The sequence below is a fragment of the Physeter macrocephalus genome, chromosome 17, assembly GCF_002837175.3.
Source record: "Physeter macrocephalus isolate SW-GA chromosome 17, ASM283717v5, whole genome shotgun sequence".
In the NCBI taxonomy this organism is placed as follows: Eukaryota; Metazoa; Chordata; class Mammalia; order Artiodactyla; family Physeteridae; genus Physeter; species Physeter macrocephalus.
In genome coordinates, this window is record NC_041230.1 from 21038898 (window position 1) to 21065419 (window position 26522).

At 39.9% G+C, this 26522-nt stretch overlaps 2 protein-coding genes across 3 annotated transcripts in view; one reads left to right on the plus strand and one right to left on the minus strand.

The window, feature by feature from the left end:
• The window catches only part of ABCC11 (ATP binding cassette subfamily C member 11), a 73502-nt gene extending 67119 nt beyond the window's left edge, over nt 1-6383 (minus strand). The window contains 3 exon segments of the mRNA XM_024124851.3: nt 753-895; nt 3384-3428; nt 6147-6383. Of these exon segments, the coding sequence (XP_023980619.1) occupies nt 753-851 (99 nt within the window). The 5' untranslated portion in view covers nt 852-895; nt 3384-3428; nt 6147-6383.
• Nucleotides 6384-7279: 896 nt separating this feature from the next.
• LONP2 (lon peptidase 2, peroxisomal) overlaps nt 7280-26522 on the plus strand; it is a 104186-nt gene continuing 84943 nt past the window's right edge. Inside the window, exons 1-6 of one of the 2 annotated variants that reach the window (XM_007105702.4) lie at nt 7280-7892; nt 14766-15000; nt 17944-18075; nt 19303-19425; nt 21982-22145; nt 25181-25275. In XM_007105702.4, the coding sequence (XP_007105764.1) occupies nt 7660-7892; nt 14766-15000; nt 17944-18075; nt 19303-19425; nt 21982-22145; nt 25181-25275 (982 nt within the window). In that variant the 5' untranslated portion in view covers nt 7280-7659. The remainder of the gene's footprint in view (nt 7893-14765; nt 15001-17943; nt 18076-19302; nt 19426-21981; nt 22146-25180; nt 25276-26522) is intronic. The other variant, XM_007105703.4, reaches the window with a different exon arrangement.

Below are 26522 nucleotides of genomic sequence, written 5' to 3' on the forward strand. Positions count from 1 at the left end.
GATCCTCCTGGACTGGGGCACGAACCCGTGTCCCCTGCATCGGCAGGCGGACTCTCAACCACTGCGCCACGAGGGAAGCCCCTCCCCTGAGGCTTTTATCTGTCGATAAACACTGTAGACAAGAAGAAAGGGCATTATTTTTAGTCATCCACAGAATGCAAGACCAAGTCACCCTCTGAGGGTAAACTACTAAAAAGAAATCAAGCAGTAAAAAAGTAAACCTGAAGACATTACATGTTACCCTTTTGATAAAGTGGGAAACAACTAAAATGAAAAAGATAGATCATTTCTAGGACTTCATATAGAATAAATAACACTCTCTTGAAAGCACAGCAAGAGATCTATGGGAAGAGATGCACAACAGCGGTTACTTCAGGCAGGGAGAGTTAGGAAATGGGATGGGTGGAAGACCAGTAGCTGGATGTGATTGTTAGGGTAGGAGCTGGTGAGTTGGTGATGGGTTTATTGGTGCTTATTATATTGTTATAGGTAAGTACATAGATAAATAGGTGTGTGATAGAGAGACAGACAGAGAGATAGAGAGGGATAGTGGGAGAGAGATGTATGAGCCATGAATGTGTATCATGACCAAGGATTATGATTCATCTAATTGTGGAAGCCTGAGTTCCATTAAAAAAAAAAATCAAAGTTGAATAAATATGGGACAAAATTCTTTGACCTAGTTTATGACCATTGAGAATATCCTGTCAACTCAGTTTCCTGGTGTTTTGATGCAAAGGAGATCTACTTACATAGCTAAGTCCTGAAACCATGTCATCATCTACATCCAAGCCGAGATTCACAAGGTCACCAGAAGACCTGGGGACCCAGTATATCTTCCTTCTGGTCATTTTCAGGTGTCCTGCCAATTCTTTGTTTCCCAGAATCAGAGAATCTGAAAAGGCAACAGGTAGGAGCAGATTAGATAGAGCCCTAAGCAGCCAGGAGAGGGGGGATATCACCCAGCAGCGAGTATACTGGGGGCCGTTGTCACAGCACCTGCTCTTCCCTCTGCTTGGAATGGGCTTGGGTCCCTCTCTTTAAACATCTACTTGGGTCTCAGCCCAAGATCACCTAGGGAAACCTCAAACCACCCATTCCCAACCCACATCCCTGGGCCAGGTCAATCTTCTTTAATATAGTCAAGGCCTGCTCCTAAAACCATGCTTCTTCTTTGATCCCAGTTTGTAATTGTCCATTTAGGTGAATCACTGACTTTTTAGAGTTCATTTCCTGCACTAAACAGAGATCCTCACGAGGACAGAGACATGTCTACTTTGCTCACTATTAAATCTCTGGGGCCTAGGGATCTCCTAGGAGGAGAGCATGTGCTCAATAAATGGTGAATGGATGAATAAATAAATGAAAGAAATGTGATTTTGCCATTCTCTGACTTGGTTTTCACAGACTCAAGGGAGTGGATCTGGGCACAATTTAGGAACTTTAAATAACTAAAAAATATATTAATTTGCTTTTCATTTTGCCTTTGTGAATATCTGATTCACTCCCAGAACATCCATGTGCCTGGGGCAGGAGGGGGGATGGTAATTAGTAATATTTCTGAAGGAATAGAAAGAGAAAGAAAATGTACAACAGGGCTGGCATCGTGGGGTACGATGGGTGTCTCACAGGGCCCCATACTCAGAAGGGGCCCAGGCTTGGTTTAATGCTCTGCCCGTCACCATCATGAAATTCTTCATAATTTGAACAAGGAGTCCCACGTTTTCATTTTGTACTGGGTCCTGCAAATTATGTAGTCAGTCCTGGTGTTCAGATACAGCTTTTGACATTCAAGTATGGGATTGTGCTTCAAGTAAACAGACCTGAAGACTAGCCTATTCTCTTGGGAGAAGATTCTCTAAATTCCTTTATTCTATTCCTTCCCATCTCACTTCCTTTTAGCAAATCATACCCAAATCTGGTGAACTCAGTTTCTGGAATTCTCCTATAGAGCCTACAAGATAGACTCCCCAGCCATGGCACCAGGCCATAAGCTCTACAGTTGGTCCTCTGTACCCACATGTTCCGCTATCAGGATTCAACCAACTGACGATAGATAACATTTGGGAAAAAAAAAAAACCAAAAAACCAGAATGTTCCAAAAAGGTAAACTTCAACTGGCACAGGAAACTATTTACATAGCATTACATTTACAGCTATTTACATAGTATTTACATTTTATTAGGTATTATAAGTAATCTAGAGATGACTTAAAGTATATGGGAGGATGTTCTTAGATTATTTGCAAATACTACACCATTTAATTAAGGGACTTGAGCATCCTTGGATCTTCGTATACACAGCGGGCCTGGGACCAATTCCCCCTCTGAACTGAGGGGCAACTGTACAACTGTGATGGTAGCAGTGGACCTTTCAGGGGTGATGGAAAATTAAAAAGAAAAGGAGGGATGGCAGGTAAGAGGCTGTCACACATTTCTTGTTTAAGACTGTGGGAAGAGTCCAGTTTCTGGCTGCTATGAACCAGCCTAGGACACAGACACATTAAAGTGAAATTGGCATGATTCAATGGAAGGAGGCCCTGGGGGTAGGACCATGGTGTACTGGTGTACAGTTTATTCACTACACAAAGGTTCTCAGTGGAGGGAATGGGGAGGGGGAGGCAGCAAATTCTAGATTGCTAATCATGCACCCTGGCAAGGGGCTGTGTCCACGGTCTCAGTAGTGTGCTGGTAAACGTGTGTATCTGTAACTAACCTGTGGCTGCAATTGGTGTAGTTCCGACATAATTGTTACTTGACATTTTGGTTTATGTTAATGAGTCTCTTTGCTGAAGAGTTTTCAAATACTGAAAGAATATTTTCTCATTTTTTGTGCTCTTCACAGTGTAATGGCTACAAGCACCACATACTTGTTAATCTGCATTATTAACACTTCCTGCAGTTATTTCTTAAACCTAGACAATCAATAAAATAATAAAACAAGCCCAGATTTGTAGCCTTTGCTGATTTTTGCGGTGTAAATGTTCCCATCCTGGATGATTTCAAGCTACCAACATGTTGGGAAGAGAGGCGCACGAAGAAATCACTGTACGGTTATCTCCAGGATACAAGTACAGTAGATGTAAATAACCTCAAAAGTATAAATAGTAAAATGTAGTGAAATAATTAGGAAACGATAGATTTTTGAGTATTACCTTTGTCTTTGATATTATTAATTGTAAGTCTATATAATTTAATTTTAATGTTTGTGTTTAACAACTGGGTTCTCAAAATTCCTGAAAATTTGACAGTTTGTTCTTGTGAACTAGCATCTTAAAACGGTAAGCCTAAACATCTGTGTTCTCCTAATTAACCAGCAAGTAGGGGCTCATGAGGAAGACCAGATTCTTAGAGAACAAATACAGAAATTAGGTTTTTTCTCACCTTTCAGTTATAGTATGATTTGCCAACTGGTTTATTTATACACACCTGCAAAGAGATACAATAAGGGTTTTAAAGACGTGACTCCTTATAGAAATACAGAAGTCATCCAGGAAACTAGCAACAGGGAAAAGTCAAGCAAATGAAAATGAAGGGAATGCAAATGTGTGTAATGGATATGCTTGCAGAACACAAATTGCTCATCTCAACATAACTGGGAGTCAGCCACATATTAGCTTGAGCTGCCTTCCAGTCTATGAGGCCCACTTCTGCTTCCTTGAATGGCCGGGGAAATTCCCTCCAGAGTTTTCTTTGGCATCCTAGAAAAGTTCCCTGGCCTCCCACCTTCCTCTCAAGAAGATAGAGCTGACATTGTTCATTCCAATTAGGGGCAAGCTCATCACTGTGGTCAGGCAGTTGGGGTGGTGGGGGCGGTGCACAGGACAGGACTGGGAGTAAACCAGAGAGGAAACAGATGCTTCCAGCCCTGTGCTCCCCAAACCCCAGGGGGCCAAAGTCATGACTAGTTTAGACACAGGCCATTTGCATATGGGGAAACAGCCTGTGTACAGGAGGGGGGCTCTTGGAGAGAGGTAACTTTTTTGGAGGACCTGATTTATTTCCTCATTGTTCTTACCACTTTCCCAGCAGGGTCTAGTGTCCAAGGCCAGAAGGGGCACCAGAGGGTAGGGGAGGTGCCCATGGCGAGGGGCAGAGGGCCGGAGAGCCAGGCAGGCCTGAAGAAGCTGAGATGATTAGACCTCTCCCTTGCCCTCCCTGGGTAGCTGGGTAGCTTTCAGGGGCTGGTTCTCAGAGCTCCTGGAGCCCCTCGCTGGCCGTGGCCGTCTTGTTGACTGCTGAATCCCTACAGCCCAGAGCCTGGTCTTCTCTGTTCCAGAAACTGGTAAGCTCCTTCCCATCTTGGTCTTTGTCTGAGTCCTAACCTCCTCCGAGAACACTCTCCTCCGAGAACACTCTCCTCCGAGCTCCCTGCAGAGCCTGGCCTTTCTCGTCATGTAGGTTTCAGCTCAAACACCACTTCTGCAGGGTCACCTTCCCAGACCTCCCTCCCCCATCTTGTCCTCCTGTCTCTAGCACCTTCTACAGATTTTCCTATTAGATTTCCTTTACTTATCACTTTCTGAAATTATCATTTCTTTGGGGGCTTACTTATTTTCTGCCTACCTCACTAGAATGTAAGCCCTTTGACACCAGGGGCCTTGTCTGTCTTTTTCGCTGATGCATCCGTGAATCTAGATTACTGCCTAGCACATAGCAGAATAAGTATTTGGTGGATCAATGAAGGAAGTAGTTGTAGAGCTGGTTAAAGTAGGAACCAGGAGAGCCACATGGTCGCTTAAGAACTCACACTTAGATTCTTGATGCTTTCCCAAGTGGGCTGGCACCCCATCACAGAGATAGACTGATGGGACAGAAAGAAGGTGTTCATCAAGCAAGCAACTTAAACGTGGACCTGGTCCCATACCACACCTTCTACAGTGCAGAAGGAATTTGTATTTAAAAATAAATCCAGCTATTATTATGTGACTAGACACTCATATTGCTTGTTGTTGTTGGGGAGAGTGTATGTTAAAAGCATTAAACATGATCAAAAAATATACCACAAGGTTTATAAGATGGTTTTTGAAGTTCTTCAAAAAATGGGGCCTTTCCCCCTTGTCCTTGGAGATGTCTTGGTGAAAAAGGTAAGCTCTTGGGGAGCTGGGCCATGCATTTTTTAATCTTATTTTTTTTTACCCCTAGAGTCTATCGGGGGTGAGGTACTCAGCCCCATCCAGAGAGGTGATCCAGAGCTTGCTGATTGGATCTAGGATCTCCTGCTACCAGCCCAACTGCTCTCTAGGCCCTAGCGGCGAGGGCCCTGGTCTAGGGAACATCCTTGATGACTGTTTCTCCTTCACTCATGTCTAACCCATCAGCGTGCTCTGTTGAAGCTACATTCAAACATGGCTTGAATCCACTGTTTCTAGTCTGAGCCTCATCACCTCTTGCCCGGACAATCTCAGCCACCTCCTAACTGGCCTCCCTGCGTCTGACCTTAAAACCTTGCATTCCATTCTCCACACAGCAGCCAATATGACCTTTTGAAAACATAAGCCTGAAAAATTATTCCACAACTTGAAACTGCCTATGGCTTGCATTGGGTTTAGAGTAAGACCCAAACTCCTTAGCAGACTCCTTACCCCAACTCTTCACTCCTTATAGGGCCCTCTATAGCCTCCCCTCCCATTTCTCTCCTGCTTCCCTCAGCAGGCCCCACCTCAGCAAATTCCAGGAGCAGTCTCCTCAAACATCCTAAATTCATTCCAGCCACAAAGCCTTTGCAATCATTGCTGCTTCTGCCCGAAATAGCACCCCCCTCGGCACCCACCCCACGGCCTCTGCATGGCTGCAGTACAGGGCTTAGCTCTTCAGTGAGGCCTGCTCTGACCATGTAAAGGGCGTATCGCCATCCAAAAGGATTTTCCTTGCTTATTTTCTGTTTCTCCCCCTAGAATGTTAGCTCCATGAAAGCAGGAACCTTGTCTGTTGTGTTCACTGATGTATCCCCAGCACCTAAAGTAATATCCAGTACATAGTAGGCATTCAAAAAATGGTTGTTTAGAGAATGAATAAAAGGTGGGATCATGTCAGAGAAAGAGCTTTAGGCCGGAGACTCCGAGTTCCTGAATTTCTGTCTCCAGCACAGCAGCTAGGACACCTGCCTTCTCCTTTCCCTTACCTGCTGCACTGTATCAGACTCACCTGTCTATGGGTCTGTCCCTCTGGCCAAGAGGTGCTTGAGGGTAGGACCTTGCCTTCTGTTCCGCTCTCTACCCTCCACAATCAGACCGGGGCCTTGCACTCAGCAGGCCCTCAACAAATGCATGTTGTCTTGACTAGACTTTCAATTCCCTCCTGGATTCTGACAGCATTGCTGGACTTCATATTTGGGGAAAAATTTCCATCTGCAAACTACAGCCAAACCCAAGTCAAATTCCAATGTGAAGGAGCTCCCAAGGGCCAAATCTGAAAAAATTCAAGCAATGATATACATGATATTATTGCATGATAGCCCATAAAAAACTGAATACCCACGAGTCCATACTAACATAAAAAGTAATTGAATAAGTATATTATTCAATTATTGCGGAGGGAGATGGGGCAGCCTTTTCTTACAGATTTCAATTAATAAATGTAGACAACTCCCTACACATACTTACTACTTATAATGAGAAAAATAGTACCTTAAAGTGGAGAAACCTAGCAGATACTATTATACCTTCACCAAGTAATCACTGTCAAAATCATCATTGGTGGGCTTCCCTGGTGGCGCAGTGGTTGAGAGTCCGCCTGCCGATGCAGGGGACCACGGGTTCGTGCCCCGGTCCGGGAGGATCCCACATGCCGCGGAGCGGCTGGGCCCGTGAGCCATGGCCGCTGAGCCTGCGCGTCCGGAGCCTGCGCTTCGCAACGGGAGAGGCCACAGCGGGGAGAGGCCACAGCGGTGAGAGGCCCACGTACCGCAAAAAAAAAACCAAAAACACATCATTGGTAAGACATTTCACCATCATGTATCACTAAGGCACATCACTTCTGTGGTCTTCCTGACAAAAATGTATAATGTTGATCTTGAGAGAACATCAGATAAACCCAAATTGAGGGACATTCTACAAACTAAGGGATCAATACGTTTTAAAAGTTGCAAAGCTTTGAAGAAAAAATGAAAAAAAAAGATTGAGGAGACAGCACAACTAAATGAAAAGTGGGATCGTGGACCAGAAAAAAGGACATTTGTGAGAAAACTGGCAGAATTTGTGGAAGTCTATAGATTAGATAACAGGAGTGTTAGTTTCCTGGTTTTTAATAGTTGAAGGATGATTGTGTAAGATGATTCCAGGGGAAGCTGGGTGACAGGTACATGGAAACTCCCTACTATATTTTTGTACATCTAAAATCAATTCGAATAGAAAGGTACAAACATTTCAAATGGACACAGTTTACATGGGATCATCCTTGGGCATACAGCTCTGCTCTGTGGGAGCCTCCGGAGAAAGCGGAGTAGCTGGGCCTGCAGGCAGGGGTCGCACCGGTGGGCGGAGTGCGCATCTCTTCGCGTGTGTACGGCGCCGGGCGGCAGCAGAGCCCGGGGGCTGGCGGGAGCGCGGGGCCGGAAGAGGCGGCGCGCACGGGTGTGAGGGTTGGTGGTTGCCTTACAGGCCGCGCGGAGACGGCCGTCGGGCTCCCGGGGAGTCTCCCGGCTCGGAGGGCCGCCGCCATGTCGTCCCTGAGCCCCGTCCAGATCCCCAGCCGCCTCCCGCTGCTGCTCACGCACGAGGGCGTGCTGCTGCCGGGATCCACCATGCGCACCAGCGTGGACTCGGCCCGCAACCTGCAGCTGGTGCGGAGCCGCCTGCTCAAGGGCACGTCGCTGCAGAGCACCATCCTGGGCGTCATCCCCAACACTCCCGACCCGGCCAGCGACGCGCAGGACCTGCCGCCGCTGCACAGGTAGGCCGGGCGGCTCAGCGGCAGCGGCAGCGGCGGCGGCGGCGGCGCGGCCTCTTTCCGAGACCCGGCCCGGCCTCGGGGCGTGGGGCTGGGGGGCCCCGCGGCGGTGTTCCGCCTCTTCAGACGACTCACGCGCCAGACGCGGGTGCCTTGTGACCGTTAAATGAGATGACTCACGGAGTGGTGAAAGCTGCACAATTAGCTTCTCACCATCTGATGTGAATTTCTTTTCCCGCCCCCCGGGTCTTCAGACTCCTAGGCCGGTGCTCTTAACCTTCCAGGCCCTCCTCTTTTTTTTCCTTTCTCTCTTCCCTTCCCCACCCCCTTCCTCCTTCTTTAACTTCCTTCCCACCTCTTTTGTCCTCTTAACGGAGATATTTGGCTGCTTCACGTTTTCTCTTTTCCCGTCCCATCCTAAATTGCACCATTTCCTTATTAATTTGGGGGTGCCTTTCTAACACACTCCCTGCCTCCCCCGCCCCCTGCCTTCTCTCTTCCCCTCACTGCTTGTTTTCCTTCCTAAAGGGCCTTCCCCGTTCACATTGTCTCTTGTCTCCCTTTCTAGAACTTTCCTATCTTCCCATCTCTTCTCATATCTCATATCGTAACGTTTCTTAGGCCCCAAGCTTACCACTGGATTCCCCTACACCATGGCCCTAGTTGTGTGACTTCGGATGACAGATTGAACCTGTGCTTATTTCTTTCTTCACCTGTAATTTGGAAACAAGCAGCATCCGTCTTTTACGTGTGTTACGAAGGTGAAGTGAAATCACATGTGTGTGGTCTGTTTTGCGCCAGGCTGGATAAATGGTTGCACTGTCCAGTACTGTAGCCACGAGCTACAGAGCACTTGAAATGTGGCTTGTCCAAATTGAGATAGTATTATCAGAGTGACCAGTTGTCCCGGTTTGCCAGGGACTGTCCTGGTTTCAGCTCTGAAAGTCCTATATCCCAGGAAAACCCTTAGTTCCAGACAAACCAGGCTGGTTGGTCACCTTAAATGTGCTATAAGTGTACACTACACACTAGATTTTGAAAATTTAGTATGAAAAATGTGTTGTTGATAAATAAGTTTTATATAGATTAAATGTTGGAATTAAGTAAAATATTAGCATTTCACTTGTCTTATTTTCTAATGTGGCTACTAAAGTTACATATGTGGTTCACGTTATATTTCTACCAGACAGCGCTGGTATGTAGTATGCTCTCAACAAATGCCATTATCTTCAAGCCTCCCAAGCCCCTGCCTCCTTTCCTTAACTCTTCTTGAGGTATTTTCAACTTAGAGCCCCTCCCTCGTTCACCTACAGTTATCCTTTTTTAAAATTAGGTGTAGGTCTGAATGGTTTTGGGGAGAGTTAGGAATGTCTTGTTTTTGTCCAAAATCTTGTGATTATATACTTTCCTTTTAAAGGAGAGTCCATAGCTTTGTTAAAATTCTCAAAGGAGATTTGGTTCTCCTCCCCTCCCCTCATAAAACAAAACAAAACCAAAAAAAACCATAGCAGTCCATTGTTGGTCCACATTGCAAAAGCCTCCCTTTTCTCAAGCATGGAAAACATTTTGGTTCCCATCTGATGTACTTTGCTTCTTGCTTGAGTGAAACTGGATACTTTTCAAGTTTCAATAAACTGTGATAAATTGTGTTGGATTTTGGTTTCCCTACATATGACCCTACTTCTTTAGACTTTGTTTATTTCTCCCCTAATTTTTTGCTTTCTGTGCCCAGGCACTTAGTTGCCTGTTGAGGCTAGAGTGCTCATGATAAGCTGTTTTGTTTTAGTTCTGCTGATTACTCGTGGGTACACTGTGAATTTCCAAAGTAGATTAGTCATGTTTCAGGTTTGAGTGACTATTTGTTGGTATGATTCTGGCAAGATTTTGGAGGGTTTTTAATTTCTTTTATGTAAATTCCTCCAAAACCACTAAATTCTTCTGCTTGGAAGTAATCACTAATATCAGATGATTGGTAATCTGGTCCTTGCTGTTCATATTGCTGCCTTTGTTTTAAATGAATAGCAGTGTTAAAATTTACTCATTTAAGTTAGAAAACATACATAGAAAATTCTTCATAGAATTTCAGCATTATAAGGAGCCACCAGGCCATCTCGTTATCCTAGAAATATTATTTGCTACTTGAAAAGTCTGTAGAAAGTTTGCATTGCATTCCTTAGTATTAGGTTCCAATGTCTTTTTTCTCTAATACCACCTTTAAATGCTCTTACTTTAAAAAGTTAAAAGAGCTTTTTTTTTTTTTTTTTTTTTTAAAGTAACCATTTTATTTTATGTTGGCCTGCACCCCCTTGCAGTGGAAGCGCGGAGTCTTAACCACTGGACCGCCAGGGAAGTCCCTAAAAGAGCTTTAATAGTACAAGTACTGTGTTGTCTATAATGTTATTCTGTTTCGATACACAAATCTGTCCTTCCCCAGTTACCTGCTTTTCCAGGTGGTAGTAGGACCTCAGAGGGACGGTGAGGGCTCTCTTCCTGTCCCTTGTTTCCTTTAGACCATCCAGGTGACAATGCCTCAGTCTTCAGGGAGCAACAGAAGTAATTTGTTCCTCTGGGTTCCTTGTCATCCACAGTGGCAGGGCCAGATGTTGACTTACCTGAACCACTTCCTTCACCGTTTTGAACAGCACAGTCCCTATCTGCACGTCAGTGTGCCGGCATGTCGCCTAACACAGGAAGAGCTTTGGATTATCCCCACAGTCTAGAATTTGGTTCCCATGCCACCTCAGGCCACCCTGCTTCACTGGACTGTCTTTTTAGTGGCTCCTCAGTGACCCATTGTTTTCTTAGTGCAAATGGATAATTAGCATTCCTTGTGCACTGTCCTTTCATGCATTTCAAGATTGCCCTGCAGTCTTCTCCCAGCCTTCCATTCTTCAGGGCACCTGCCTTCATTTCCTCATAGTGCTGAATGCTCAGTCCCTCTTCATTTTCTGTGTACTTCATCTCGAGGACCCCAAATTAGTTTCAGTGGCATTTGTCTGACAAAAAAATGAATGCTTTATATAGAGCAAATACACAGTTTCATAATTTGCCAAGTCTCCATCCATGTGTTACTGTTATTTGTATCTATTAGCACTCTTCAGCATTCAAGAAACCTGATAACACTAAGATTTTAAAATTTAATCTTTTATATTAGCAAGTATGTAATGAATAGCTCTACTTAGATGTTCCTAAGTCTGCATTTCCTCCTTTTAAGGAAGGTCTGTCTGCAAGTTGCGTTTCTTAAATTCAGAAATGAACTTTCAAGAAAGGAGTGAAAATCAAAAATCCTTTAGCCACAGAAGCCTCATCTGTGGTAGAATTTGGGACTATCCTAATAGACTCTTTCCTTGTTTCTAAATCTTTATTAACAATGATGATAACTTTTGCTCAAAATCATCAGATATTCAGGAAGATAAGTTGGGTGACACCAAGTCAAAACCAAAAAGATGTTTCGGTGGTCCTTTCCCAGAAGTGTGTAACTTTTGCTTCCAGAGCTTTGGTGGAAATACTTCTCTTCCTTCAGTGTTGTTAAGATGTAAACATTAGATATTAAATAATAGCTGTGCTTTGCAGCATCTCATCTATTTAGAAGCTATGTTAATAGTGTTTATTTTTATACTTCTTATAAGTACAAATTCATATTGTCCATTGTGGTGGGAAAAGAGTAAAATTTGTCATAAAACCTAATTCAACTACCCTATTGCTATTTAATATCCTTGTAATCATGGATAACTAACCTGTTTACCCTTTTTGAATCTGAATTACTCATTTTTAATAAAGTGCTGCCTTCCTCACAGAGGTGAAAGGTGGTGTGTAATGAAATAATACCTATGAAAGCCTTTTGTAAACTGCAAAGCAATAACCCTGTATGTTGATGGTATTACTGTTGCCCACATGGGTAGTTTTAAGTGTAGATTTCACAAATGGAGGCTGGGGGAAGGAGTGGGAAGACCCCATATTCTTTCTTTTAATATGGGCAGAACTGAAGTAGCATTATTTGGAAAAAAGATTTGGAAGATTAAGGATTCCAAGAAAAATGGAGGGCTTTAAAGTAAAGAAAAAAATGAAAGAAAAGTAAAAAGCAAGTGGTTGGCAAATAGACCACAGCTATCCTCATCTTGGAAAACTGGTGCTGCTTTTAGATTTTCCCACCACTGTAGTTTGATAGTTCTCAAAAACTTATATTATCTAAGTCAGTTTCCAAATTATATAGATCTTACCCATTGTTGTCAGACTTTGGGTTAAAATAATATTTTACAACTCTGAGAGTAGTTCTCAGGAATTTCAGAAATTCTTTGAACTGTAAAATACCACAGTAATTAAGGTGTAGATTCACAGAGCTACTACCTAAATGGAAAAAACACTACACCTTTGGGTACTAATAAATGCGGATCTGTTGCAAAATCAAATTGTTGCTTTTGGTCATGCCTAATAAAGTGCATAGTAATAGAAGAACTAGAATATTTTGAAAGATGACTAAGTTGATATAAAGCCTATGTATCATATGGATCATAGTTAGAAGGAAAGTATTCGATTAATTGAATATTTTGTTTACCTATTTTTATATGTAAAACCTAGAGCCCAACATGCAATACAGCTTGTCTAAAATAACATTAAGCGTCGTCTTTCTTTCCAGAGCTTTTACCCCAAATGTCTTTCACTAGGTAGTTTGTTTCTAGCCATCTAATTATTTCACACATCATGTTTTTTTCTTTAAAAAGGGTACATTCTTTTTATGTACCCTTTTATTTTTTTAGGTATGTTGTCAACTATAAGTGATTCAAAGCAAGAAATAATTAACATATTTAAAACCTTTATATATATATATTTTTTATTAGGAGGAAAAGCATAGTATAAATCCTACTTAATCTCTTTTCAGTTTGGAACATCTTCCTTTCACAGTTAGGAAAACCATTTTATTTGCTTTGTTAGAAAACTCACTTTTAGCCTCACCTTTAATCAATGACATACCCCAAATAATTAAATTTGTTTCCTAATCTGGAAGTTTGGATTTGTCTCATCTCTCTCTGGTTTCTCCTTGGCTTCTAGTTTGTATACCCCTTGGGCCAGGAATCTGGTTTCTTGTCTGTTAATGTTTTTTGTGTATAGAACTGTAAACTCTTTCTGCATTGTGTAAGCACTGGTGGTTGTCATCTGCAGTGAATTATAGTCTTCGTTGGTCTCTAATCAGGTTAGGTATGGCTAACTCTTTCAGGCAATTGGAGTTGGTTTTAAGGGAATGGGAGATAGAACCTACTGTTTGATTAGTGACTGAAGAAAAGCAGCCACAACACAAACAACTCAATAGACGATTGCCAAATCATTTCAGGTTTTTAAAGTACATGATGTTTTTTCTCTCCACCAAATTATCTTCCTAATTTTTTGGTTTAAGTTATTGTTTAAATCAAGTTTTATCCCGTCCATGTGATATGCCTGGAAGGGTGTTAAGGAAGTTATATGCATAGCTCAGAATAAACTGAGTGGTGGTGGGAAGCTGAAGGTACAGATAATCTACAGAAGGAATCATTTACAAGGAACTAATCAAGAATTAACTGCATATAGAAGTGAGCAAGCTCACTAAAATATGCACATACTGTCTGTGCCAACAGTATGTTTGAGACGGGCAAGTGTAGTATTCCAGTGTCACCATTGTCCCAGGGTGTTGAGAGCTCTGGTCACTTTGATTTTAGTTTCTTTTCTGAAATTACAACTTTTCCTATGCCTGAGGGGAGAAAATATAATGGTAGTTTAGGATCTGGAAGTGTCCTCTGAACCTTGATCTTTCTATTTTGTATCACTTCAGCTTAGTTTGGATGAAACTTTCTTTCTGTGAATTAGTTTATATGTGACTTGGTCAGAATTGCATGATATGGAGCTAAGACTTAAAGTATAACTTTTTCAGCTGGTGTTAGGTGAGGTGATTACCACTTAAACAGAACTAGGTTTACGTCTTCCTGAGATGTAGGTCTGTGACTAACTCTCCTCAGTCTATGAAAGTGTGGCCTCTGATATTTAGCCCCAGATTTAGAAATTCAAAATTCGAGGACATACATGTTAATTCCCAGATTTGATGGCAGTTTTATAGATTGATTATGTAAAAAACCTGGCTTGGTGTTAGTAGCAAAACTGGTATCAGAAGGGGATTTCTTAGATTGGTTTACATCACGCTGTTTAAATCTGTTTAAAATGCTCATATATATTCTGGTGTAAGATTGCCTCATTCCTAGCTGGCAAAATTAATTTAAGCTATATAAATCTCAACTACTTTTACTCATGTTTTTATGCTTAAATAATCCAAATGTTTAGGAATTTCTACCTAATTTTTAAATGGCTAATTAGAATGAGATGGCCCCATATCAGATGGTAGGGACTTGAAAGACCGTGTACTGGATGCTAAATTAAATAGAGAAATAATTCATTTGCACTTTAGATGTTCTTTGTTTTTTAATGAATTTCTCAGAAAAGGCAGCCCTTTTGAGGTTTCTTTTTTTTTTAACATCTTTATTGGAGTATAATTGCTTTACAATGGTGTTAGTTTCTGCTGTACAACAAAGTGAATCAGCTATATGTATACACATATCCCCATATCCCCTCCCTCGTGTGTCTCCCTCCCACCCTCACTATCCCACCCCTCTAGGTGGAAACAAAGCACGGAGCTGAGCTCCCTGCGCTATGCCGCTGCTTCCCTCTAGCTATCTATTTCACATTTGGTAGTGTATATATGTCGGTTTCACTCTCGTCACTTCATCCCCGCTTACCCTTCCCCCTCCCCGTGTCCTCAAGTCCATTCTCTACGTCTGCGTCTTTATTCTTGAGGTGAGTTTCTCTTCTACCATATTGAGCATTTGTAATACTGATGTTCTGTGTGTTTTTCAGGATTGGGACAGCTGCACTGGCGGTCCAAGTTGTGGGCAGTAACTGGCCCAAGCCCCACTATACTTTGCTGATTACGGGCCTGTGCCGCTTCCAGATCGTACAGGTCATAAAAGAGAAGCCATATCCTGTTGCCAAAGTGGAACAGTTGGACTGGCTGGAGGAGTTTCCCAACACCAGTAAGACTAGGGAGGAGCTAGGAGAACTGTCGGAACAGTTTTACAAGTATGCAGTACAAGTGAGTTGCTTTTAGTTTTTCCTTAAAACCCTCTTCGGTTTCTTTGTTGCCCTAAGATGTGATGAATTTGTTGAGTGGTGAAGTTTTCGGGCAGTATATGTTTAAATGATTTCGCAATATATTATAGTACATTGATTTCAAACTGCTTTTGTCTGGGAATGTACCTAAATCATTCTAGGACATACTAGCCAACCCTTCCTAAACTTTTTCCAAAGACTATTTCTAGAGTTTTCCTTATAATTTCCAGTGTCTCCAAACCAGGTAGTTATTAAACCTAAATAATCTTAAAAATTAAAATACTGTACAGAAGCTATTTGTCACTAGACTATCTAGGCATCAGATTATATGTTATGTTGGTTCAGAAGTCAGGATCACACTGTGAGTGGTATGGAAGATTAAGCCCATGGTTTCAAGTATGGCTGAAACCTTGATCCTCTAGAATTCTGGGAGGGAAGCACACATTAGGCATGCATAGGCAGGTGTTCATAGCCTACAGTATTTGTACCTGATGTGGCATTTGAAGCTACACATTGCTAGTGTGGTGAACAACAATAGAAAAATAGAAAATTTGGCACTATAGCTGCTGTGGGGGCTGAAAGAGACTTCAGTTTGAGAACCAGAGTAAGTGAATGTGCTATTTAGGAGTGAAGAAAATAGAGGGGAAAATAGAATTTCTCTTCCTTTTCCTGGGTAATCCTCCCTGAGTCTCCATTCTTCTGTTGGACATAGCTTTATCGCTTCTTTCTCTTGTTCTTTACTTCTCCCCACTATCAATCAACAAAAGAAATTTAAATATGTAAAGATTCTGTAATGACGTTAAAGGGATTTTTAGAGAGAAACATCACCATTATTTACTGCCGTCATGCATCCAGTTTTATTTTTGCTTGTCTTCTGGTCTTGGTTCCTATTCAGTCTTACGTTTTGTTTTCTTATCCATATCTAACTTTTAAGTACTTTTATGAATTCCATTGTGTTGGGATATCATAATTTTACCATTTCTCTTCTTAGACATTAGGATTGTTTCCAGTTAATTCTTTTCTTCCATCCCCTCTACATCTTCTTCTACAGCCCTCAGCTGTAGACTTCTTCAGGAGCTTTCTCTTTCAGCTGCTTCTCTTTCTCACCCACCTGTTCACGAATCCTTTCTAAATAAGCTTTGGGTATACCTCTCCCCTGAGCAGGAGACTTTAACGGCTCTAGGATAAAGTTCACATTTCTTGGTATAACATTAAGGCCCTTTGCAACTCTAGTTACTTCCATTTATACCCAGAGTTCTAGCCACACTGTGTGTCAAAGAGCTTCACATCTTGTTATTTCATGTCTCTGTGATTTTACCTTCTGTTCTGTCTGCTAGGAGTGCTTCTCCTGCTCTGAATTTTCAGATTTGACTTGTGCTCTCCCAGCTCCTGTAGGCTGTTAGTGCTCCTTTGCATGTGAATCCACAATCGCTGAAACATCCCTTTTAATGCAATGCTTGTCATGCTGTATTGAAATTTGTCTTGTAGGTCTCTTTTTCCTACCAAACTTGAATTCATCCCTGCTTTAACCATATTATACTGAGCACTTTATTGTGTCTGACAGATAGTTTGTACTCAATAAGTACTTGGAGAATGAGTTTTAACTGTTTTATTTTCTTAGAATGACTTCTTAGGAGAAAGAGTTTTCAAATTTTATTATCTACTTCTCCCACCTGGACAGCGTCATCATAATTATGCTTTAATTCTTTTGACTCTAGGCAGGTAACAGATAGGTTCCAAACTTACAGTGCTTTTAGAGAGGTTTGATTATTTCTGGCATATGAAATCTCATTAGAGTGACTGTATGAGGATTTGTTACATCATCTGTGTTAGTCAGTATGGTGTTAAGTTAGTTTTGCTGTGTTAAGTACTCCAAAATCTCAGTCACGTAACATGACAAAGGTGTATTTCTCACTCACACTTCATGCCCCAAACCAGCGAGTGTGGTGAATCTAGCAATTAGAGTCACCTCGGGGCCCCGGTGGGTTGGAGATTCATTTCAAAATGTGCTTCCATTATTGCTGAGGAAGGAAAAGGAAATGTGGCAGAGCCCTCAATGGCTTTTGATGCTTCTGCCCAGAAGGAACTGTCACTTCCCCTCATGTTTCATGGTTCAAGGCAGGACCCATAGCCATGTACATCTGTATTCAAAGGTGAGAAAGAGCAGCCCTACCATGAGTTGAAAAGGAAAGGGAAACCTTGTCAGCGGCCCCAGTGACTATCACAGTTACTGAAAGGTTGCCTTGAGCTTAATCTGTCTTAACTCCAGGCTATACGCTGGAAGTTGTTTTTAAAAAAATCATTCAGTCAGTGCTCAGATTCTAGGTAATCCAGTGTTCTACTAAAAAACAGTATTTCAGCTACCGATTGGTTAATATAATAGCGTCAACCATGTTAAATTTCCAGAATTTGATAATTACACTGATTGTGTAAGAGAATGCCTTGGTTCTTAAGAACAAGGGTCATGATGTCTGTGATTTATTGTAAAACATTCAGCAGTAATAGTGTGTGTGTGTGTGTGTGTGTGTTTAGAGTTGGGGAGAGAGAAAGCAGATGTAGCAGAATGTTAACAATTGGTGAATTTAGGGGAAGGATATTAGGGGAAGGAGTTTCTTGTACTACTGCAATTTTTCTATAAATTTTAATTTTTTTCCAAAATAAAATCACAAATTTACAAAGCCTTTTATAAACATTAGTATTATCCACTTTTTGAGCCATTTTTGCTTTTCATTCTGATTGACATTTTAAAAGTACTTCTCTTTTCCTCTGAGTCCTGTAAAAATGCCTGGACTCAAATAATCAGACTATTTTTCAGAAACAAAAGACTTTCTCTGAGGCCAAAACATTAAACCTCTATGACAATTTGATTTTTTAAATTCACAAATAATGCCATATTTCATTAAAAAGACTTTTTTTTCCCTTATAGTTGGTTGAAATGTTGGATATGTCTGTCCCCGCAGTTGCTAAATTGAGACGTCTTTTAGACAGTCTTCCGAGGGAAGCTTTACCAGACATTCTGACATCAATTATCCGAACAAGCAACAAAGAGAAGCTCCAGGTAACAGTGTTCTACTCTGGAAAGCCAAGTTGCTTTGTCACTTCCTATTGAGATCTAGATAGTGAGTAAGTTTTGACTTTCAAGTAAGATACTGGAGACTCAGAAGTAGTTAAGATGCTTTTACAAGGCTTAAGTTGACTTTAAAAGTGATTGCTTTACATTTTTGTATAGTTAGGCAGTTCTTTTATTTGCATTATCAGTACTGGTAGTCTGTGAATTTGTGGAAAAAGTTAAAGCTAGAATAATAAAAAAGGTAAATATTTAATTTAACTTAAATATATAAATATGCTTTGTCTTACTGCTTTTTAAAAGTGTGGAGCCGTGACCTTTCCCTTGTGTATAGGCCTGCTTTGTTAGAATTCTTCAGGTTTCTTCAGGTTTCTTTCAGGTTAACCACCCCTATGATGCGATATTTATGATTTTTTATGATTTTCAGTTTCTGTTTACTTAAAGTGAAATGAGTTTCAAAGACACTTGAAAAATAATCCAAGTGCGGACTCTTAGATTTGAATGTCTTTCCTGCAAACTATAAAAGTTTTCTTGCACACTTATTTTTGTAGTATTTTTAAGCAGTCTGCTTTATTGAATCTTCCTAGAACATTAGTTTTCCTTGAAACAACCCTCCTTATTTATTAAATAAATCCCCAGTTTCAGTTCAGTCTAACAATTATACTAGCAAGTGCAACTAATGCAGACAGGCTGGGTTTAAACACAAGAATTCGGTTCAGCTGGTAGGAGCAGAGAAGGCAGGAGCTCTAGAGACTGACTTGGCTGTAGGCTTAGCAAGGGTGTTTTACTGACGGACCGGAGAGCATTAGTCACTCAGACAAATCATTAGTGGAGGTTGGTTAAAAGTGCTCCTAGTCTCTTTTGTATGTAAAAATTTGATATTTTGAACCTAAAGTTTGTATAGACCTAATATGTAGACTGGGCTTTAAGAGAATAATTCCCAGAAAGAGTTGACATAAAATGTGTTTTGTTCTTGCTCTTGGAACAATACGTAAGGCTTCATCTTTAAATAGAAACTCAAGGTATTTTTATTCTTGTCTTTTTTAGGATTCTGGTATTTGTGTCAGATTACCTTGCTGATAATTTGGTTGTGTTAGCCATAGTGTAGCTGTGAATATTGATAGAATTGTCTTTTCTACTCAATGTAAGTCGTGAGTCTTGACTGCCTTGTTTTTGGAGCATGTGTTTCTGAGAGAGAGATGCTATACATTTCCTCAGATTTTAGATGCTGTGAGTCTGGAGGAACGGTTCAAGATGACCATACCACTGCTTGTCAGACAAATCGAAGGCCTGAAATTGCTTCAGAAAACCAGAAAACACAAGCAAGATGATGATAAGCGGGTAAGTGCTTCTTTTAATCCATTTCTTCAGGTTCCTAGTTGTTTTTGTGTGATGTGAGATTCAGGTGGTTTTTTTGAAGAAAAAAAAAATGGGGGAATAAATAAAGAAAGGAACAAGAAGAAACAAGTTCATTGTCTCTTACACTCAAGTTACTGATACAATTTTGAATTTTAGTTTGTTTCCCTCTGCTACTTCTCCATGTCTGGATCTTTTTTTTTTTTCCTTTTAAGCATGTAAACATTTTCTCATTTTTTGTTTCTGTTTTGGTAATCATTGAAAGGGATAGTTTACTAAGGCATTTTTCTTTCTGCCAAACATGGTGTGATGTTTTCAGTATTTTAAAAATTAGCAGATAACCACGATGAGTGTCTTTGAGTATGACTTTTTTTCACTGTATACAGTATTTATTAAGAACATACCACAAAATTGTTTCCTAAAAGGACTGTGTCAGTGTGTTGTGCCATAATTTGGCTTTCTAAAAAATTTAATTGTTTTTACTTTTTAAAGTTTTTTGGCTGACTTTTTTGTTTTAACTTATAAATGTTTCAATTTTCATATACAAACTGTTAGTCTTTTCCTTTCTTCTAAGCCTAGAGTCCTCTATCCTCCAGGGATTTGATAATACCCACTTTCCTTTTAGTTTTCCTTTTGTTGATTTTTAAAAAGTATTTAACTTTTTAACCTATATGTATTTTATTTTGCCCTGTTAATAAGGTAAAGATAGCAGTTATATTTTTTCCCTTTTTATTTGACTTAACACCATTATCAAATAATCCTTCACTTCTCTCTTGATTTGTGCATCTGTATGGATGATGCAGTCTATCTGAAGACTACTTTGAGCTGTTGGTTTTACTGTTGTTATGTGTGGGCAGAGTTAGGATCAGGAAAATATATTTGATGTGGACAAGAGTGAAAATGATGGTTCTCAGAGAGCTGTTGGAGAGCCAGAAGGCTGTTGGAGATTAAGTGAAAGGTTGAGAAGAATGTTACAGATTTGATGGTCATCAGCACAGAAGCGTTCCTCCATTGAAGAGAAGACATTGTGGAGACAGAAGAGCAGACGTGAAGGATTGCTCCCTGGTGGGACTAAAGAAGGAGCAGGAAAGTAGGCTGAGAATGAGAGAGATGGGAGTAGCTTATCTGGTGGTTGGTGTTCTAGAATACCATGCCATTGAAAGCAAACACCAGAAATCTGAATTATTTCTGGCTTGAGATCAGATCAGCTCAGTTATTTATTTTGTGCAAAAGGACAAGCCAGTGCATACTCTGCATTCAGAGACAGAAAACTTACAGCTTGCTAGCAACTAATATTACCATTGCTTAAAAAGAAAGTTGCTCCAGAAAATTATCAAACAAGCAACAGTTACTTGAAAATGTAGGAATCAGAGGACAATTTTTGGAGTTTGCCTAAAACTGTCTCTTTGCCTATTCCCTGAAGAGTTCAAAAGTTCTCTCTTAGCAGCTGGGGAAAAATTGCATAAAAAAGTACTTTTGTCTCAGCAATGAAATAATTGATGTGCTTTTAAGAAATCTCACTTAAATATTTTATTTTTAGTTTTTCATACTTTAAAATATTTTATTAATTTTGCTAATGACTTATGTAAGAATAAAAGTATGTATTTAATATTTCTGTTTTTATAAAATTACTTTTTTTTTTTTTACTGTTTTATGTTTTTAACTTTATATATTTGAATGTACTAAATAGGTGATTTCATAGGTTAAAAAATAAATTCTGAGACATTTAAATTAAATACCTGTATACTATTTTGCTCCAGTAATGGCTAGAGTTGATTCATGATATTAATGAGTTGAGAATTTCAAAAGAGCAGGTAGTTTTAAAATATGATAGAGAGTCATGGACAAAGAGAACTTAAATAAGACCATTTGACTTGGCAAAGGAGAATGTTGTTGGATTTCAAAGAACGATTTCAGCACAATGGAGACAAAAGCCAAAGTACAAAGTACAAATTAGTAATTGGTAAGAAAGGGGAAGTGGTGGTTAAAGCCTCTTGTTGGAAAAGCAGAACATCACAGGGGAAGTAAATAATGTATAGTTAACTGGAAGGGACCATAGGTAAGATAAAATATTTTGAAAGGAGGAAGACTTTTCTATGTGTTGACGACAAACAGAATAGAAGCAATGGTGGAAAGATTAAAGATGTTAGAGAGAAACTTTGTAGTGTAGGGGGAAAAATGGAATTTATTCAGTTGCCAAATGGTAAGTAGTCATAAGTTTATCAAGAAAATAGTGGCTGCAGTAGTAGCTCAAGAAAAGACAATTCTTAGATGTTTTAATTATTTCTAGTAGCCAGTTCCTTGAATTTTGGGGGGGGTCTCATGCTGGTAGTGTTAGCATATATGGAAGAATCGTGTCCACCTTATCTTGGTCTGCTTTTTAAATCCTGCTCCCTGCATATGTGCACGTGCATCCTACTTATTCTGAACTTCAGCGCCTAAAGATTTAGACTCTAGCCATAAAAATGTATACGTCTAACTCGATACTTCATTTCCAATTTATTTTGACGTGTGGTTTTACTTCTCTACCTTATGCTTTAGGTTATAGCAATACGCCCTATTAGGAGGATTACACACATCCCAGGTACTTTAGAAGATGAGGATGAGGATGAAGACAATGATGACATTGTCATGCTAGAGAAAAAAATACGAACATCCAGTATGCCAGACCAGGCCCACAAAGTCTGTGTCAAAGAGATAAAAAGGTAAATTGTAGAAGCTGTTCATTCACTAGTATTTTCATTTTGCTTATCAACGTTAAAAATTGTTGCTCATGGAAATGAATCTGCTACTTTGCATTACAAAGCTGAGTCATTTGTTTCATATTCTTTGATCTTTCTCCTTTTCTTATGTTTAGTATAGTCATGGACCACTCTATTCATCTTTACCTTTCCATTGTCAACTCTTATCTCTTATATTTCTTATCTTTATGGCTTTCCTAATTCTCAGGTTATAACTGTGATCTGTGGAGTGCTTTTTCCTCTTCATTCCTCCACCAGAATCTGATTGTCAAAATGTTCTTAATACTCCTGAATCAACACCCCTTTCACTAGTCTTTTCCTCAAATGCTGAGTATAAATGATACAACTCTTCCACCTACTGTGTGCTATCAAACACGATCACTGTTGTAACTGCCTTTTCATAGTCTTTTTTTTTAATAGATCTTTATCGGAGTATAATTGCTTCACAATACTGTGTTAGTTTCTGTTGTACAACAAAGTGAATCAGCCATATGCATACACATATCCCCATATCCCCTCCCTCTTGAGCCTCCCTCCCACCCTCCCTATCCCACCCCTCTAGGTCATCGCAAAGCACTGAGCTGATCTCCCCGTGCTATGCTGCTGCTTCGCACTAGCTAACTGTTTTACGTTCGGTGGTGGATATATGTCGATGCTACTCTCACTTCGCCCCAGGTTCCCTCTTCCACCCTGTGTCCTCAAGTCCATTCTCTATGTCTGCCTCTTTATTCCTGCCCTGCAACTAGGTTCATCAGTACCATTTTTTTTTTTTTTTTTTTAGATTTCATATATATATGCGTAAGTCTTTCTGACTTACTTCACTCTGTGATAGATGCTAGGTCCATCCACCTCACTACAAATAACTCAATTTTATTGTTTCTTTTTATGGCTGAGTAATATTCCATTGTGTATATGTGCCACATCTTCTTTATCCATTCATCTGTCAGTGGACATTTAGGTTGGTTCCGTGTCCTGGCTATTGTAAATAGTGCTGCAGTGAACATTGTGGTACATGTGTCTTTTTGAGTTATAGTTTTCTCAGGGTACATGCCCAGTAGTGGGATAGCTGGGTCATATGGTAGTTCTATTTTTAGATTTTTAAGGAACCTCCATATTGTTTTCCATAGTGGCTGTATGAACATTGTGGTACATGTCTCTGTTTGAATTATGGTTTTCTCAGGGTATATGCCAAGTAGTGGGATTGCTGGGTCATATGGTAGTTCTATTTTTCGTTTTTTAAGGAACCCACATACTGTTTTCCATAGCGGTTGTATCAATTTACATTCCCACCAACAGTGCAGAAGGGTTCCCTTTTCACCACACCCTTTCCAGCATTTATTGTTTCTAGATTTCTTTGATGATGGCCATTCTGACTGGTGTGAGGTGACACTTCATTGTAGTTTTGATTTGCATTTCTCTAATAATTAGTGACGTTGAGCATCTTTTCATGTGCCTCTTGGCCATCTGTGTCTTCTTTGGAAAAATGTCTGTTTAGGTCTTCTGCCCATTTTTTAACTGGATTGTTTGTTTTTTTGATATTGAGCTCCATGAGCTGTTTGTAGATTTTGGAGATTAATCCTTTGTCTGTTTCATTTGGAAATATTTTCTCCCATTCTGAGGGTTGTCTTTTTGTCTTGTTTATGGTTTCCTTTGCTGTGCAAAAGCTTTTAAGTTTATGTCACATTTATTTATTACTGTTTTTATTTCTGTTACTCTAGGAGGTGGGTCAAAAAAGATCTTGCTGTGGTTTATGTCAGAGTGTTTTTCCTATGTTTTCCTCTAAGAGTTTTATAGTGTCTGGTCTTACATTTAAGTCTTTAATCCATTTGGAGTATATTTTTGTGTATGGTGTTAGGTAGTGTTCCTTTTAACAGTCTTAAGACCATATTTTGGGCTTCCCTGGTGGTGCAGTGGTTAAGAATCCACCTGCCAATGCAGGGGACACAGGTTCGAGTCCTGGTCTGGGAAGATCCCACATGGCGCGGAGCAACTAAGCCCGTGCGCCACAACTACTGAGCCTGTGCTCTAGAGCCTGCGAGCCACAACTACTGAAGCCCGTGTGCCTAGAGCCTGTGCTCTGCAACAGGAGAAGCCACCACAGTGAGAAGCCCACACACCGCACCACAACAAAGAGTAGCCCCGGCTCGCCATAGCTAGAGAAAGCCCACGCGCAGCAATGAAGGCCCAATGCAGCCAAAAAAGAAAAGACCATATTTTGTTTAGAAATAATGTTTATTCAGTTACTGTTTTCTTCCTTAGATTATAAACTCTAGAGGGTAGGGACTGTCACTTTCTCTTTGTACAAGATAGAGTACAGGGGAACCTTGATGACAGGATAGGGTACATGGATTGATTACATTTTCTGGATAATCTCAGGGTTAAATAGAAAACCAATTTTTCCTTTCCATACTTGTAACGTTGTAACTATATTGTATTTTCTTTTATGAGTGAATTGTAATCAACCTAACTGAATGTTCAGTAACTGAAGATTTGACTTCTGAGGTTCACAGTTAAGAATATAAATGTTGTTGAGGCATATTTTATATTGACTCTGACATTAGTTAATAAATGTGGAACATCCGTTGTGTGCAGAACACCTTATTACGCACTGCATATATTATGGAAGTTGCATTTTTTTATTAAATATCTGGTGAGCTGACTTCATCTCTGATACAAAACAATAGGTAATTATTGTATTATGCATGATTAGGCACTTAAGTAAATCAATGGGTAAGTGTGACTTAGACCCTCCCTGTGAGATACTGATAAGGCCATATTTCAAGGATAGAATCAGATATAGTTTTTTTTACCAGTTTGCAAGTATCTGTTTAAAACAAAATAATCATTTTATTAACTAGATTTTTAAAACCTTTTGCAGATTTGTTCAGCCAAAAATGCATGCTATATTTGACCATGAAAGGGAGATATACTTGGTTTTTCTGTTTTACAGAATTTTTCTATGTTCTTGAACAGGTTTGCTATGTATTCTTTCCACACAGGCTCAAAAAAATGCCTCAGTCGATGCCAGAATATGCTCTGACTAGAAATTATTTAGAACTTATGGTGGAACTTCCCTGGAACAAAAGTACAACTGGTGAGCAAACAAAATAACACCTTTTTTTTCAGTCTAATTGTCACTTAGGAAGCTCAAGCAATTTCTGTTGAAATACTCCCCTTTGATTATCTTCCTGTTATAGTAGTTCATGATGCAGACTATTTAGAGACTAAACCTGTGTCATCTAGGTTTTAGGATGAAAAGGAAAAGAAGGTGCTTCATGGAAGTACCTTTTGCCTAATTTTGGAGAAAGTAAGATTTTCTGTAATTGGTGAAATACGTGTTTCTCAATACCAATAGTCAGACAATAAACTTTTATATTTATGTGCTCTTTGTCAGGAACATAGGAAAACAAAACAGTTTTGAGGTAGTCAGCAATAAGTGCCAACTCAGTACTAGAGACAGTAAATCTTTTATGTTTTCGAAAGGAAATAATTACATATAAAGACAGGATAACAGTGGAACAGTTTTACCATTGGGAAGTTTGTTTTTCTCCCACTAGAACTTATTTAAAAGAGTTCAAATTCTTTTGACCTCTCTATCCTTCAGTAGAATTTTTCTACCTATCAGGAGCATTTTATACCAGTTTTCTTATGTATTTGTTATGTATTTTCTCCTGGGGTAAGAAATATACTCAGTCGTCTTTCAGAATCTTCAGAATCATTTTATTTGCATTTATGTCTGTTACTGGACACTCTTTTGTCAAGTTTACATACAAGGTTTGTTGAGTTCAGCAGGGGCTTGATTGCCTGAACTACTTTTGGCATAAGAATAGCTGTATGGTTGACTTTTGAAAATTGAACAGATATATTATCCTGGCTAACATTTAAAACAATGCTAGAAATTTTGAAGCATTAGCCCTAAAATGCACGTTTATGCCCCACATGAGGTATGATACACATACTAGATTTCAGGATGTTGAATTTTTAATATTAAGAAGTACTTTTCTAAAAAAAAATACTTACCGGTTAATCTACAAAGGACCATGCTCTCTGGTATTGAGCATTCAAAAAAATTACTTTTGTGTCAAAGAGGGCCCAGAATGAAGCATATTTGTGTTAAATTAACTATGCTGGGGCAGTGTTTAGGTTAAAACAACCCTATTTTAATTAGTTTTTTTTGATAGGCTCACTTAACACAATGTGTGTGGCTAAAATTTTATATAAATGGAATGATACAGTATGCCCCCCCCCTTTTCTTTGGTTCTTTCACTCAGCATAATTATTTTAAAGCTCATCCATGTTACTGCATATATCAGTAATTGGTTTATCCATTTACCTGTTGTT